This window comes from Lupinus angustifolius, unplaced genomic scaffold (genome assembly GCF_001865875.1).
Source record: "Lupinus angustifolius cultivar Tanjil unplaced genomic scaffold, LupAngTanjil_v1.0 Scaffold_9_114, whole genome shotgun sequence".
Taxonomy (NCBI): Eukaryota; Viridiplantae; Streptophyta; class Magnoliopsida; order Fabales; family Fabaceae; genus Lupinus; species Lupinus angustifolius.
In genome coordinates this window covers 2,059-15,837 of record NW_017718213.1, presented here as the reverse complement: position 1 = coordinate 15,837, position 13,779 = coordinate 2,059, and the positions used below count along the sequence as shown (strand labels likewise).

The 13,779-nt window shown below is 33.3% G+C and overlaps 1 protein-coding gene across 1 annotated transcript; it reads left to right on the top strand.

The window, feature by feature from the left end:
* Positions 1-534: 534 nt before the first annotated feature.
* On the top strand, positions 535-7,413 carry LOC109337658 (protein SLOW GREEN 1, chloroplastic). Its single transcript, XM_019574678.1, has 4 exons — positions 535-1,276; positions 3,567-3,713; positions 3,874-3,954; positions 7,131-7,413. The coding sequence occupies exons 1-4, from the start codon at positions 620-622 to the stop codon at positions 7,314-7,316; spliced, it is 1,071 nt and encodes a 356-aa protein (XP_019430223.1). The 5' UTR covers positions 535-619; the 3' UTR covers positions 7,317-7,413.
* Positions 7,414-13,779: the final 6,366 nt, after the last annotated feature.

Genomic DNA, 13,779 nt, shown 5'->3' with positions numbered 1-13,779 from the left:
TTTAGTTTGTATGAACTAAAGATGACTTAACCGTTTATATGCATTGTGTTATTCAGGAAATTGTGAATCAGGTTAAGTTATCATTCGATAACGATAAGTTGATTTTCCGCATTTGAGTTACTTAAAGTGATGTCCCGGAAAAGGAAGGTTTTAAAAAGGAAACAATTTTATACATCTCTTTATTCAAAAAAAAATTTACCCATTTTTCCGCAATGTTTTTTAGAAGTATTTTTCGGGGCGTTACATAGTCGATGGAGGACATTATTGCATAAGGAGTAGAATGGTATATCGATTGAGGGTCTTGGGTGGCATTAGCAGTTAGGTGGAGGACGTGTAGTGATGGTGTCACAAGGTAGAAGAAACTAGATCTGTGAAGAATAAGACCCAAAAAAACTTGTTTTGAGACCAATATGATTTACGGAAAAATTAACATGAGTATAAACTATAAACAAAAATTGAGGGACCAATTTGAAAATAAAATAAAATTTGGAAAAAAACTTAATTATAAACCAAGATATCACTTGACTATAGGCGTGGTTGATTCGAATATAGGTGGCGTTGTGTTCTGTCTCCTACATAGAATAGTGAATGTTTTGGTACTAAGAACAGTAATATTAACATGGCTTCAATCTCTACTACCGCTTTCTCTATCTACACTCAATCCCATTCACAGTTTCCAAATTCCAAATCCAAACGCTTTTCCCTCCTAAAACATCATCCACTGGTTCATCACCCTACCAATAAACACTTTCCAATTTCATTTCACCCACCTAAAGTTGGCACCTTTTTGCACCCATTTACTTGTTTCGACACTCCCTCTTCAAATTTCTCAAACCCCACTTGTGAAAACTCACCTAGAAGAAGTTTAACCAAGTTTGTTTCAGAAAAGATTGCATTTTTACTGATTGGGACATTTATATTCATTGGTAGTTTCAACAAAAGAGCTGCTATAGCAATAACACAGCCCTCTTCTTCTGTGGAGGAGAAGGTGGAATTGGTGGAAGGGAAAGATGAGGAGGAAAGGTGGGAGAAGGTTTTGGAGAAGGATCCAAGGAATGTTGAGGCTTTGAAGGTGATTATGTATGGGAAAATTAAGAGAGGGAAATCAAAGGAGGCTGTGAAGTTTGTGGAGAGTTTGATTGATGTGGAACCAAATGAGGTTGAGTGGAGGCTTCTGTTAGCACTGTGCTATGAGACAATGGGGGAGTTGAGTAAGGCTAAAAGATTGTTCAGGGAGATTTTGAAGCAAAAACCTCTTTTAGTCAGAGCTCTGCATGTAATGTTTCTTAGCCCTTCTTTCTCTTTTGGTAATTGAGTTTTCGTTTTGAATATGGTTGAAAAGTTTGAATTTTGATTGAGTAAAAAGGTTGGTAGACAGGTAGGAATGCTTTGTTTTGGTTAGTCATATCCCATGCCATATGCTGACAATGAATGATTGTAAGTTTTTGGAAATCTAGTCAAATTTGAATATATGAAATTTCGAATAAAAAGATGGCCTGGTGGACGAGGCCGGTGGGGTTTAGGTGAGTAGATATACTTAGCATTACCCACAAATGGAGAGTTTGTTTCCGGAATTTGCAATTGTGGCCTAGAGATCACAACTCTCAATGCAGCAACCTTAGCGTTATGACAAGGCTCATCATCTCAAAATTGACTTATTTGAATGGTGATAATTATTCTGTTGCCACTTGTTAGTCACCATGTTTATTTAGAATTAAGAGTGCATATCATAGACATGGTTCTGCTAAGTTATAGACAAAAAGTATTTATTCCATATGCAAAATCCATATTGATGTTACTAAATGTTCCATTCAATGATATATAAAATAAACCGAGCATGGAGCACCCATTCCAAATGCATCCCTGTTTTGCATAGAGAAGCAACTAGCCATTTTGTTTGTGCAAATTGCCATTTAGTTAATAAACCCGTGGATGTTGGGTTCCACAAGCAGTACTTCCTGAGATTTTATTTGAAGCAATTTGATGATGATTGCATGCTGACATGCTCAATTGTTTTATATCTTCTCTACTCTCTGTTTTTTCCTGTTAAATTTCATGATATTCATTAATCATTAGTAGTATAGAACATATGTATCTAGTTTTAATGTTGTTTCAGTGGTGATGCTTTAGAAGCATTCCTATTATGCTTATATTCTTTTGACCGACCGAAGCTGTTCTTAGGTAATGATTTCATATCTACACCCATAAGCTTTATTATTTAAGTTGAGATGAGGATTTTTCTGGTTGTATATACATGATCAATATCAGTGACAGTTATGGTGGTTTCTAGTGAATTTTACTATGACACTGCTTTCAAAGGGGTGAGAGTGGAAGGGGTGTTTTTGGGATGAACAAGAATGGGAGGTGAAAGTTACATTTACTTGTCTGGGGAACAGAGGGAGATATGGAAGCAATGCAAATTAGAAGAATGCCTATCCTAAGCTGCACCGAAATCAGTCGCGTTCAAAATGTATAGAAATCCCACAGAAAATATGAATATGCGGTGATGTATTTTGAATTACACTTTGTAATTCTTGAAATATCCTCTCAATCAAAACTAGTTATGGGTGAATATGTGATTCCTTATTTCATTCCCCTCACTTATATGAATTCTAAATGAGATGAATAAGTTATTATGTATCTCCTATTTTTGACTGGCCCTAGTTTTCTTCCTTTCATTTCCTTCTCCTCCTTATTTCCCTCAAACATAGCTCAAGCATCGTATTTCACCAAAAAGAAAATAGAATAAAGTATTGAAGGTTAAATGGACTTTTTTATGAATAGTATCACGGTCCTTCAGTTTACCAAGTTATGACCAATTGTGTTTAACTGTATTATTTTGATTTTCCTATTATGTCATGTGTCCTTGTATTATTAGATGCATTATTTCCTAAAAAATGTATATTAATAAATAATTGCACTGTGAGGCTTGCTTCAATTGGTCTGGTATTTGCCTTTAAGTAGAGTTCTTGTAACAAGCTTTTTGGTCTTATTCACCACCATAAATAGTATTAATAAATTTAATTTCTTATTAAAGCCCCAATAAGGAGAGTGGGCCAAATGGAAGTTAATCCAATTTTTAGAGACAAAGTGAGGCCAAGAAAAACCGTAGGTAAAATGCTTTCGAAAGATTTAGAGATCAATGTTTTGTCAGTGAAGATGATTTATGCTGGAGCATTTTGGTGTCGTTCGATCAATGTAGTTGACCCCACTTAGTGGACCAAGGCTTGGTTGCTATTGCTATATATATATATATATATAACAATTGGAGTTTCCAGACTTTGGCCTATTGTTTTGTTGTATGCATTCTATAGGATTTGACCGGGTTAGTTGATTTTTTTCTCTTCATTCCGAGAGATATGTTGGGTACTTCAAATTTAGCTTTGAAGGTGGTTTGTTAGATGATGCTACTTTGACAAAATTCTGTGGCGGATGTATTCAAAATCACTTTTGGGTATCATGTTTGTACTTATAATTCCACATCATGAACCCAAGTTTCCATTGTGTTTCTTTTGTCTGTTATGCATGTTATGTGTGATTGAGATGAGTCATACTCTCTTTTACAGGGTCTGGCTATGGTGATGCACAAAAATCATGAAGGTCCTGCCATGTTTGAAATGCTTACTAAGGCTCAAGAGTTAGCTTCTCATGAAAACAGAGTTACAGAGGACAGAAATATAAGAATCTTGATTGCTCAAATGCTTGTTGTACAGGTAAGCTGCTGATCCATCAGTTTCGGGTGAGGCTGTTTTAATTTGTTCTAGTTTCAGAAAACTATTATCTTTCTCTGGTAGTTCAGGATAAAGTGCAAAATTATCTTTTAAGAGTTATAATTTAATAATTTAATATATATTACATTTGTGTGCTTTGCAGGGGGCTTTGGAGGAGGGCTTAAAAAAGTTTCAAGAGTTGGTTGACGAAAATCCTCGAGATTTTAGGCCTTATCTTTGCCAGGTGAGTTTGTCTGCACAGTCAAGCATAAATGCACAGTAGCTATGGAAATTCATTTACACATTATGGTAATATTGATACTGAACTCATATGGAAGAGTTTAATTGGTGTGCACTAATAGTGCAAATTTTTTACAATGTCAATGTGTCACCACCATTCATATAATGAAAGTCATTGACTTTTTAAGTAAAAGTCATACATATGAACGATAGATGATATGCTGACAGTGTAAAAAAATTACATTGTTAGTGCACACCCTTTTCTTAACGTGAATGAATATTATGGTTTTAAAAATCGGACTGATAGGTTTTGTACTAAATCTAGACCTCCTATCAAGAATGTATATGTAGGCCCAGGAAAAACAGAATTAACTAACTAGATTGCAGTTAGGCATTCTGTTATTAGTTAGTATAAATAAGAAGAGGATACTACAGATTGAGGAGTTTTTTTGATAGTTGGTAGTTTGGAGGAACTGTTTCATTGGGAATCAGTTACAACTGTTCCATACACTTGTTTCATTCCCTGTTTCCAGAAAAGTAATACAATACTCCATTTCAGAGTCACTTTGATTCTGGATATTTCTCCACTCTGTTTTCAATTCTTTTCCATTTTTGTTACCAGTTCTAACACTGGTATCAGAGCACCGATCCGGTGCCCTGAGAAAACACTCATCCGCTGCACTACACCGCATGGTCAGAACAAGAAGTATGGCAAGAAGTTCTGACGATTGGAACCAAGAGAGAGAAATTGCGACAAGAAAGAGAAGAATTACGAACTCGCTTGGAATTGAACGAAGCACGAACCAGGAAAACAGAAGAGTTGTTAGCTGCGATCGCAGCGAAATTAGGGATTCAACAATTAGGGAATCTGAATGAAGAAAGCAGTGAAGCTTATGGGAATTGTGATTTCCATGGTGATCGAGGATGTGAGCGATGGTGAAAACTGGAAATTCTTGTCTTTTCCGGTGATGACGCTTTCGGTTGGATACACAAATTGGAGCAATATTTTTTACTGAAAGGAGTCTCTGATGAAGAAAAGATGCAAGCTACCATGATTGCATTGGAAGGAAGGGCACTAAGTTGGTACTAGTGGTGGGTGCGATGCAATCCGAACCCAACTTGGGAGAGTTTCAAGGTGGCAGTGGTTAGAAGGTTTCAACCTTCAATGGTTCAAAATCCATTTGAGCTATTACTGTCCCTCAAACAAACAGGCACTGTAGAGGAATTTGTGGAAGAATTTGACAAATACGCAGGAGCATTGAAAGGGATAGATCAAGAATTCGTAAAAGGAATTTTCTTGAATGGGTTGAAGGAGGAAATTCAAGTGGAGGTGCGACTGTATGAGCTTCAAACTCTCTCAGAGGTAATCCAAAAATCCATTATGATAGAACCAAAAAAATTTGTTTTGAACAAGAAGACGAATTATAGCAGTTTTCGTAAATCTCCTGGATACTTTAGAAACAGTTTGCTCAATAAAACTGTTACGGTAGATTTGAAGATTCCGCTTGAGAAGAAAACTGAACAATCATCTATCGGAAGTGTGGCTGCCAGTTCTGGTTTTAATCGTGTAGTTGGGAGTATACATAACAGAGGAGGGGAGTTTAAACATTTGACCGGGGCTGAAATGAGGGGAAAACGTGACAAAGGTTTATGTTTGCGCTGTGATGAATCATATACAAGAGAACATCGTTGTAGAAACAAACAATTACCAATGATTCTCTTAGAGGATGATGAGGATGAGGGGTGTGAAGTTAAATTGGTGGAAAATTTTAATTCACTGCAACTCTCTTTGTGTTCCATGGCTGGATTTACTTCAACAAGGTCCTGGAAGGTGGAGGGATTGTTATATGATCAATCAATTGTCATTTTGATTGATTGTGGTGCTTCCCACAATTTTATTGCGGACGAATTGGTGAAGAGGTTAGGCTTGGAAGTGGCTGAAACTGCATCATATGTGGTGGAGGTTGGAGATGGCCATAAGGTGAGGTGTAAGGGGAAGTGTTCTGAATTGGTGATAAAGATGCAGAATCTGGAGGTGGTACAAGATTTCTACTTGTTTGGGTTAAAAGGTGTGGATGTAGTATTGGGTCTTGATTGGTTGGCATGCTTAGGGGAAGTGAAAGCTGATTTCGGGAAATTGGAACTCACATTGAAGTGCTGATTCAATGGGAGCAGCTACCTGCCTCTTAGGCATTTTGTTATTAGTTAGTATAAATAAGAAGAGGGTACTAGGGATTGAGGAGTTTTTTGGGTAGTTGGTAGTTTGGAGGAACGGTTTCATTGGGAATCAGTTACAACTGTTCCATACACTTGTTTCATTCTCTGTTTCCAGCGAAGTAATACAATCCTCCATTTCAGAGTCACTTTGATTCTGGATATTTTTCCACTCTGTTTTCAATTCTTTTCCATTTTTCTTACCAGTTCTAACGTGGACCAGACCGGCCGTTTCAACCAGGAAACCGATGAACCGGACCAAATGCTGGTCCATTTTACTTAAGAAACTGTTTAGGTAAAGAACCATTCAAACTGGTTAAAAACTGGAAAAAAACCCATTATCACCAGTCCAAACGATCAGCCGATTCACCCAAATGTTTAAACTACTTTCTTTAAATGAAAGAATACTTGGGCTGGACAAAGGGCCATTAAAGAGATACAATCTCTTCAGATTATTAGAGTAGCATTTTAGATCTTAATTTTATAGGCAAATGCACAAGCTTGTGCTTTTTGAACAAGCCTTGTTGGATGATTTTGCTCTTTCCCAGTTCAGTTCCACAACAAAGGCAAAACCACCAAACTAAAATTTCTCATTTATCCACATCCTTTTTTTAACCTTCCTATCTAAACAAAAGCCATAATCAGCTACACTTTCTTTGGTTTCATATAGTTTCATGTGTGGCGTATAATCCTACAATCTCTTCTTGTTCTTTGTTTTTTGCCTCAAGCCTGTGTCTAGAGAATAATTTAATTGGGTCCATTAGTTGTTATGCTGTGTAGAGAATAATTGGAGGTAATTATCTATATAACAGTATACTTCAACTTAAAAAAAAATTCTTCTTCTTTCATGTATACAACTACAACTTCCAAATATGTTAATTCTATTATTTTCTTAATATAATTTTCTAAGAAAATTCACCACCAGCACCAGCATGTGATTATTAAAATAATTTGATTTGATTGCAGGGAATTATATACAGTCTCCTGGATAAAAATGAAGAAGCTGCAAAGCAATTTGAAACATATCAAGCTCTTGTACCCAAAGAGTTTCCGCAAAGAGGATTTCTTGATGATGTTGCATTAACAGCGAGAGGAACATCACGAGACCAACTTCAGAAGAAATTTGGACATCAATTATCTTCTCAGAAGTAGTGATCCATGACATTTTCCTGTTTTGTCAAGTGATGATCACTAATGCAATGCAGTAGCAGATTTTTGTACAAGTGAAATGTTAGATTTCTTTGTTTTTTGTTGGTGTTGCATTACTTTACTTCTATGATGTACTAAAGTGTATAGGGCAGGGTTTGTGGTGTTACAATTTGCTTACTTTTATTAGGTTTAGATAATGAATTTTTGACTCTGATATTATCTTACTTTTTGAGTTATTATCAATTTAGTGTTTTTCCATAAATCCTAGTCATTATCAATTTGGACATCATACCTCATGATTATTATCATCCAACAATCTCTTCACAAATCGTAGAAGACGATTATTATGATACTGGAAATAATGAAGATGAGGAACCTTCATTTATAAGAAGTGATGGAAGAAAAATAAGAGAAATCTCATAATCAATGATTTTGGCACACAAAAGTGAAGTCATTGGCGTTAGCCATGACTTTTGTGATAAACAGCGAGTTATGATTTTCCTAAAAATGTACTTTATCCGTAATTAACATAAAAGTTAACCTAAAGATGTAAATTTGAAGTCAAAATATACCTAACTTGTATGTTTCTGGTTAACTTTTTGTATTTTCCTAATTCACCGAACTTTTTAAAGTTTATTCTTTTTATTAAACAATTTAACCTTGAGGTTCATATATGGAAAAAGTTACTCAGGAAAGGATTCCTGCTTAGGCTTGTAACCATAACTCTTTGAAAATTAAGTTTCACTTATCAATTGAAAAAATAAATATAGTAATAAAACTTATCAAACTCAGTTTCTATGAAATACAATACGGTGGCCGATGGGTATGATATTTGTAAGAGTATTCATTATTTGTCTTATCTTTTGGAGATTCAAAAGGACGCAAAGAATATGGATAAGGGAAAAAAATCTCCTAGAGATAACAAAATCAAACATGGACGAAAAATATGGAGGCTGAATGGAAAGGGTGAAACCCATTCCGTGACTCCGGGACTTGTAGCTATCTTTCTAGTAACTTGGATTTGAAGCACCAAAGTTTTATTTCAAACAAGTTATAATAGGAATTTGACCATTCTTTCTATAAGCTTCACTAAAGCTGACACAATTTTAAATTGCACTTGCCGTTGTAGTTACATTGTATTTGCTGCAATTGCTAAAAATTATAGGAAAATGAAGTCAATACAATTGCAATTACAATCATAAGGCTATAATATAGGCTCCTAAAACTACAATATCATGATCACAATTACATAGTGCAATTTAAAACATTTTTCATATAAAATCCCATTGAGGTGCAAACGTTTACGTTTCAAAATGAGAAAAGGTGGAGGAAGATTTGTATATTGTAAGTTTGTAACTAACATTCACCAAACCAGTTTGAAAAGATAGGGTTTATATTGTAATGAGAAAAATTTTAAGCGTTGCATGCTTTCCATTTCTTTGTTAACGATATAACAATGTTCGATTTGTTTTTACCACATGTCAAAGCGTTATTATGCAGATATGATTGCCTAGTTAGAAAATTTCAAACCTGGTAACTTGTAATGGCAAACATATGTAATAATAACATAGACTTTAAGGAACAATAATCCTCCTTTATGGTAGGGCCGTTTTCTTATGAACAAAGAAAATTCCTTGTCACAAAGTATATCCCAATTCAAGTCTGATGTAAATATAATGAGGTAAAAACAACAATAATAATAATGTTTAAATTTTTTAACTTACATGACATGTTTTCATTCACATTAGATATGATTTGGAACAATAAATCTTTATTTTTTTCTTATAACCTAAAAATAATCAAATTATGGAGAGGGCTAAAGGAAGACTTCACAATTGTTAAGCTGTATAAATATAAATTGAAAATAAAAATTTATAAAATTAGTTACTAGTAGAAAGCATGTTTTATTAGGATTTCCCTTTTTAGGCCAACGGATCCCTAGGAAAGTATAACATAATAGTTAAAAAAATTATTGGGATTCCTATTCTGTTCGAAGACATATGCTAATTAATTTATTTTGATACACTTTATAATGATGATTTTAAAGCATTAATTCGGATGGTTTTTGCAATTGAGGGTTTTTTTATCTAATGAAAGTTGGTACTTGGTAGAACCATGTACTGAATATTTTTTTGTTTTACAGAAACAAAAAGTAATCAGTAATCTAGGATCCCTTTGGATCGAGACCCTTGTACTCTCGTGAGAAAATAGGCCCAAGGATTCAAACAAAATATATGCTAGCATATAATATTTATAGGTAGAACCAAACGGTATTGTCAGCAAAACAATGCTCTCTCCATAACGCCTTTAGATCTTTATGTACATGTAAACTCTATTAGAAAAATCATATAAGTAAAGTGACTTATTATTTGCGATGCATATATATTACTTTTTCCTGAGAAGATATTAACTTTTATGGACTATTGAGGAAAAATACGGCCAAAGCTAACCTATGAACTACGGGATAGTTCGCATGGATGCGAACTGATTACTAGTGGTTAGATCAGTTGTCTTGAAATCTTAGCCATTAATTTTCAACCAGTAATTGGGTAGAAATCTCATACATGGAAGTCGTGAAAGACATCCACGACTCCTTATAAAAAATAAACTCATTCATGGAAGTCGTTTAAAGGCGTTCACGACTTCTGTGTCGGAAATAAAGTCATCATTGAAAGTCGTGTTACCATAACACGACTTCTAAGCAAATGTAATGAACAAATTGTCTTGCAGCTCATTTGCTAAACATAAAAGATTTTAAGTGTCTGGTTGTGGGATCGAATTTTGAATTCACCATTTTAAACTATTTGTTATAAATAAACATTTTTGGAAGATTAATCATTGTGGGCTTTTTACCTAAAAAAAGAATTTAAAATAATGAGCATAGGGTTCAAACCCACACCCACTTAAAATATTCATATTTACCAAATGAGCTACAGTGTAACTTATTCATTAAATTACTCATAAGTTGTGGATGCCTTTAATGACTTCCCTGAACAACTTTATTTCTTATAGAAAAATCGTGGATATCTTTCACAACTTCTAAAAGGTGCATAAAACGGTAACTGATTACCAATTTTTTTTATCTAACGATTATAGAGCAGTTCGCTTCAAAACGAACTAATATGCAGTTCCCATATTAGCTTTGGCCGAAAAATATAACTGCCATTGCAGTGACACTAGAATTTGAAAATGTTAAACTTGTAGTCCTATATATATATATATATATATAGTCTAAAATGGATCGATATCTGGAGACGCTCCATTGCACACAACACAACGTATAGCAGCAAAACAATCTTTGTCGGGAAGAGGACTTACTTAAGTAAGAAGTTGATATAACAGATTTATATAATTAATTTTTTCAATTCAGGCATCACATTATTTGTTGTCCAATAATAAGTTAAATAACTTATATTTTTGGTCTAATCAAAATGAATAATACATGAAATAAAAAGCATTTGTGAAACCAGTAGTTTTTTCGTTCAAATTAAAGTAATCTAGAGAACTCAGATTTCTGTTCAATTTAAAGTAATATAGAAGACTCTAATTTTCAAATTAATTTCATGCTAAAGACATACAAGTCACATGAGACTGCATATTCATGAATAAGAGCATCCATGAACCAGTTCTAATTTGATTTATTTTATTTATCTGTTTTTAAGTGTTAAATTATTAATCAATTTGGATTGAGAGAGAGAAGAATGTTAAATATATTTAAATTGATATTGTTTTATATGATTTAATTATTTTCATTTTATTTGAATTTATTTATAGTTTACGTTTATCTTGCTAGTTATTATTTAAATCATTATTATCTTATGGTTTATAATAATTTTTGTTTGCATAATAAATTGTTTGGAGTAACTAATATCTGAGATTGATCATTTTTATCATCCTAAACTTCTACATGATAATACAGTGGTTTTATCCTCCGTGACGTGTCTCGCCACTATTTCACTACCGAGGTGCAAAAAATTGAAACTTCAATTAGATTTTTCTTTTTGTCATATCACATTCTCTTTAGTATTTATTTTTTCTCAATCCCACAATTTTGTATTACATGCAACAATATTCAAAATATGCAAATACCAACATGCTCCACTATATTGTAAAAATTGGTTCGTGCCGGACGGTTGAACCGGTTGGTTCCAATACCGGTACAGTACAATAATTATATCAATCATGCAATCATTGATTAAAATCAATCAAAATTGGTCATAGTAGTTGGTTTTCAATTGAACCGTATCGTTCATACTGACCCATACACCCCTATTTCTTGAGCTACAAGTTACCTTAGTCGTTTTACCCCTTTTTCCATATTTAGAAAGTTAACTAAATCTGTTATTAATTAGTTAGCTTCTATAGGCTACTTATATGGCTTGTTATTGTATTCAAAATCATATTGGAAATTACTCTTCCATCTTTGGCTTATCATCAATAATCATAGAGGTATTATTCATATTTGTATCTCCTTCCATTCTCTTCTTCTTTCCCACTTGACAAGGGGAGTCAAATTCTTCTTTCTTCTTCCTTTTCTGTTTGGTATTGGAGCTCTCTTTAAAGAGAGAGCTTTCACTATGTCAGATATCGTAATAAATAGCGGCCATTCAACAGCGCAATTTTGAACGATGCTGTTGAAAATGAGGCGGAAGAACATCAACAGCGCATAATAAAACAAGCGTTGTCAATTTGTGTAACTTCAACAACACATTCTTAATAATGTGCTGTTGAACATCATTAACGTTAACACTAGCTTGAATGATTTATTTTTAGCAACGCATTTGAAAGGAAGCGATATTGATGTGAATATATGCAACAACGCATATTTAAGGAAGTATTGTTGAAGATGACATAGTAATTACGATTGCTTAATTATGTGTTGTTGATGTTTTACGTCTTTTTAAGCGTCCGAGAAATTAATGGTGGAGTAATAATGCATTTATTCATTTGTTGAAATATTAATGGTTGAGTAGTTATGCGTTTCTTGGTTGTTGAAATATTAATGGTTGAGTGGTTATACGTCTCTGTTTGTTGAAATATTAATGGTTGCTCATTTATAAATAATGTGGTTCACTCAATGTTCTATTTCATCAGTAAGCTAAGAGCCCCTAAGAGTATGTGTTTCTATAAGAATATGTTCATGAAGATAGGAGGAAGAAAATAAAAATTAGTAAAAAAAAGAGCAATACTGCAAAGAGTGAAAAAGAGAAAAAACACTCAGATTTGAATAGAGGAGTTGAGGAAAAAATTGTGTTTCTGTTTCAGAAGGAAGGTAACTGTCATACAACATTTGTGTGAGATGAAGATTTGCAATTTAAAGTAAATAAAAGGAAAAGGAGAATGAATTATTTAGTTCATTGAGCTCTTTCAATTTCTATTGATCTCTTTCAATTATTTTTCTTCAACATCTGCAGTAATTCCTTAAGTTCATTGATTTCCTTAATGGCAAAACAACCCAAATTTTAAAAGGAAATCAATAAACTGTTGTACAAGATTTGTGTAGAGAGTAGAGAAAAAAATTGTAGACAAGATTATTTCCTCTTCTACCAAATCATTTAGTTCATTATTTTCGCATGTACCAAATCATTTAGTTCATTATAATATATTTTTCCTTTCTGAATGAATAATAAAACAATTATTTTGAATGTTAATTTCTGTATTTTGTTAATTATTTGGATGGTTATTCTTTTAATATTTTTGCATTGTTCCTTATTAATAAATACAATAAACAAATTATCAATACTTAATAAATACAAAAACAAATTAACAAAATGTAAAGTGTAATATTTTATCCAGTTTCGTATTAATAAACACAATTATATAGTAATAATCTACTTCATGGCAACTTCATGTTAATTGAAGTAAATTCATGTTGTATAAATATTTTCCAGTTATATAAAATGTTAATTTAACAACGCATAACTACGAATACACTGTTAATTTGGAAAATGAGTTCAATTAAACATCGCATAATTAAGACTATGTTGTCAATTAGATTCTATTCAACAACGCATAATTCAGATAGTACTGTCAATTAGACTCTAATCAACATCGTTACATCTTGGTAGCATTGTTGATGTGTTAATGAAAATAAGTAGTAAATAGTTGGATACGCAACAACAACAATGTAATCCTTAATATGCGCCATTGAAGATGTCATGTTCATAAAATGAGTAGTGTACAGTTGGATACACAACAACAGCACAATTGTTAATATGCGATGTTGAAGATGTCAATACAACAATGCTACCGTTAATATGCGTTATTGAAGAGGTCAATACAATAACGTTATCGTTAATATGCACCGTTAAATGATTACTGCAGTTTAAATATATAAAACATGAATCGTTTCCTCTACGCTCTCAAACTTACTCGAAAAGAAATCATTACACTCTCAGCAAACTCTCATACACTCATAAACTGAAAAAACTTCATCAATGACTTTCCAAAGTGTCGATCATGTATC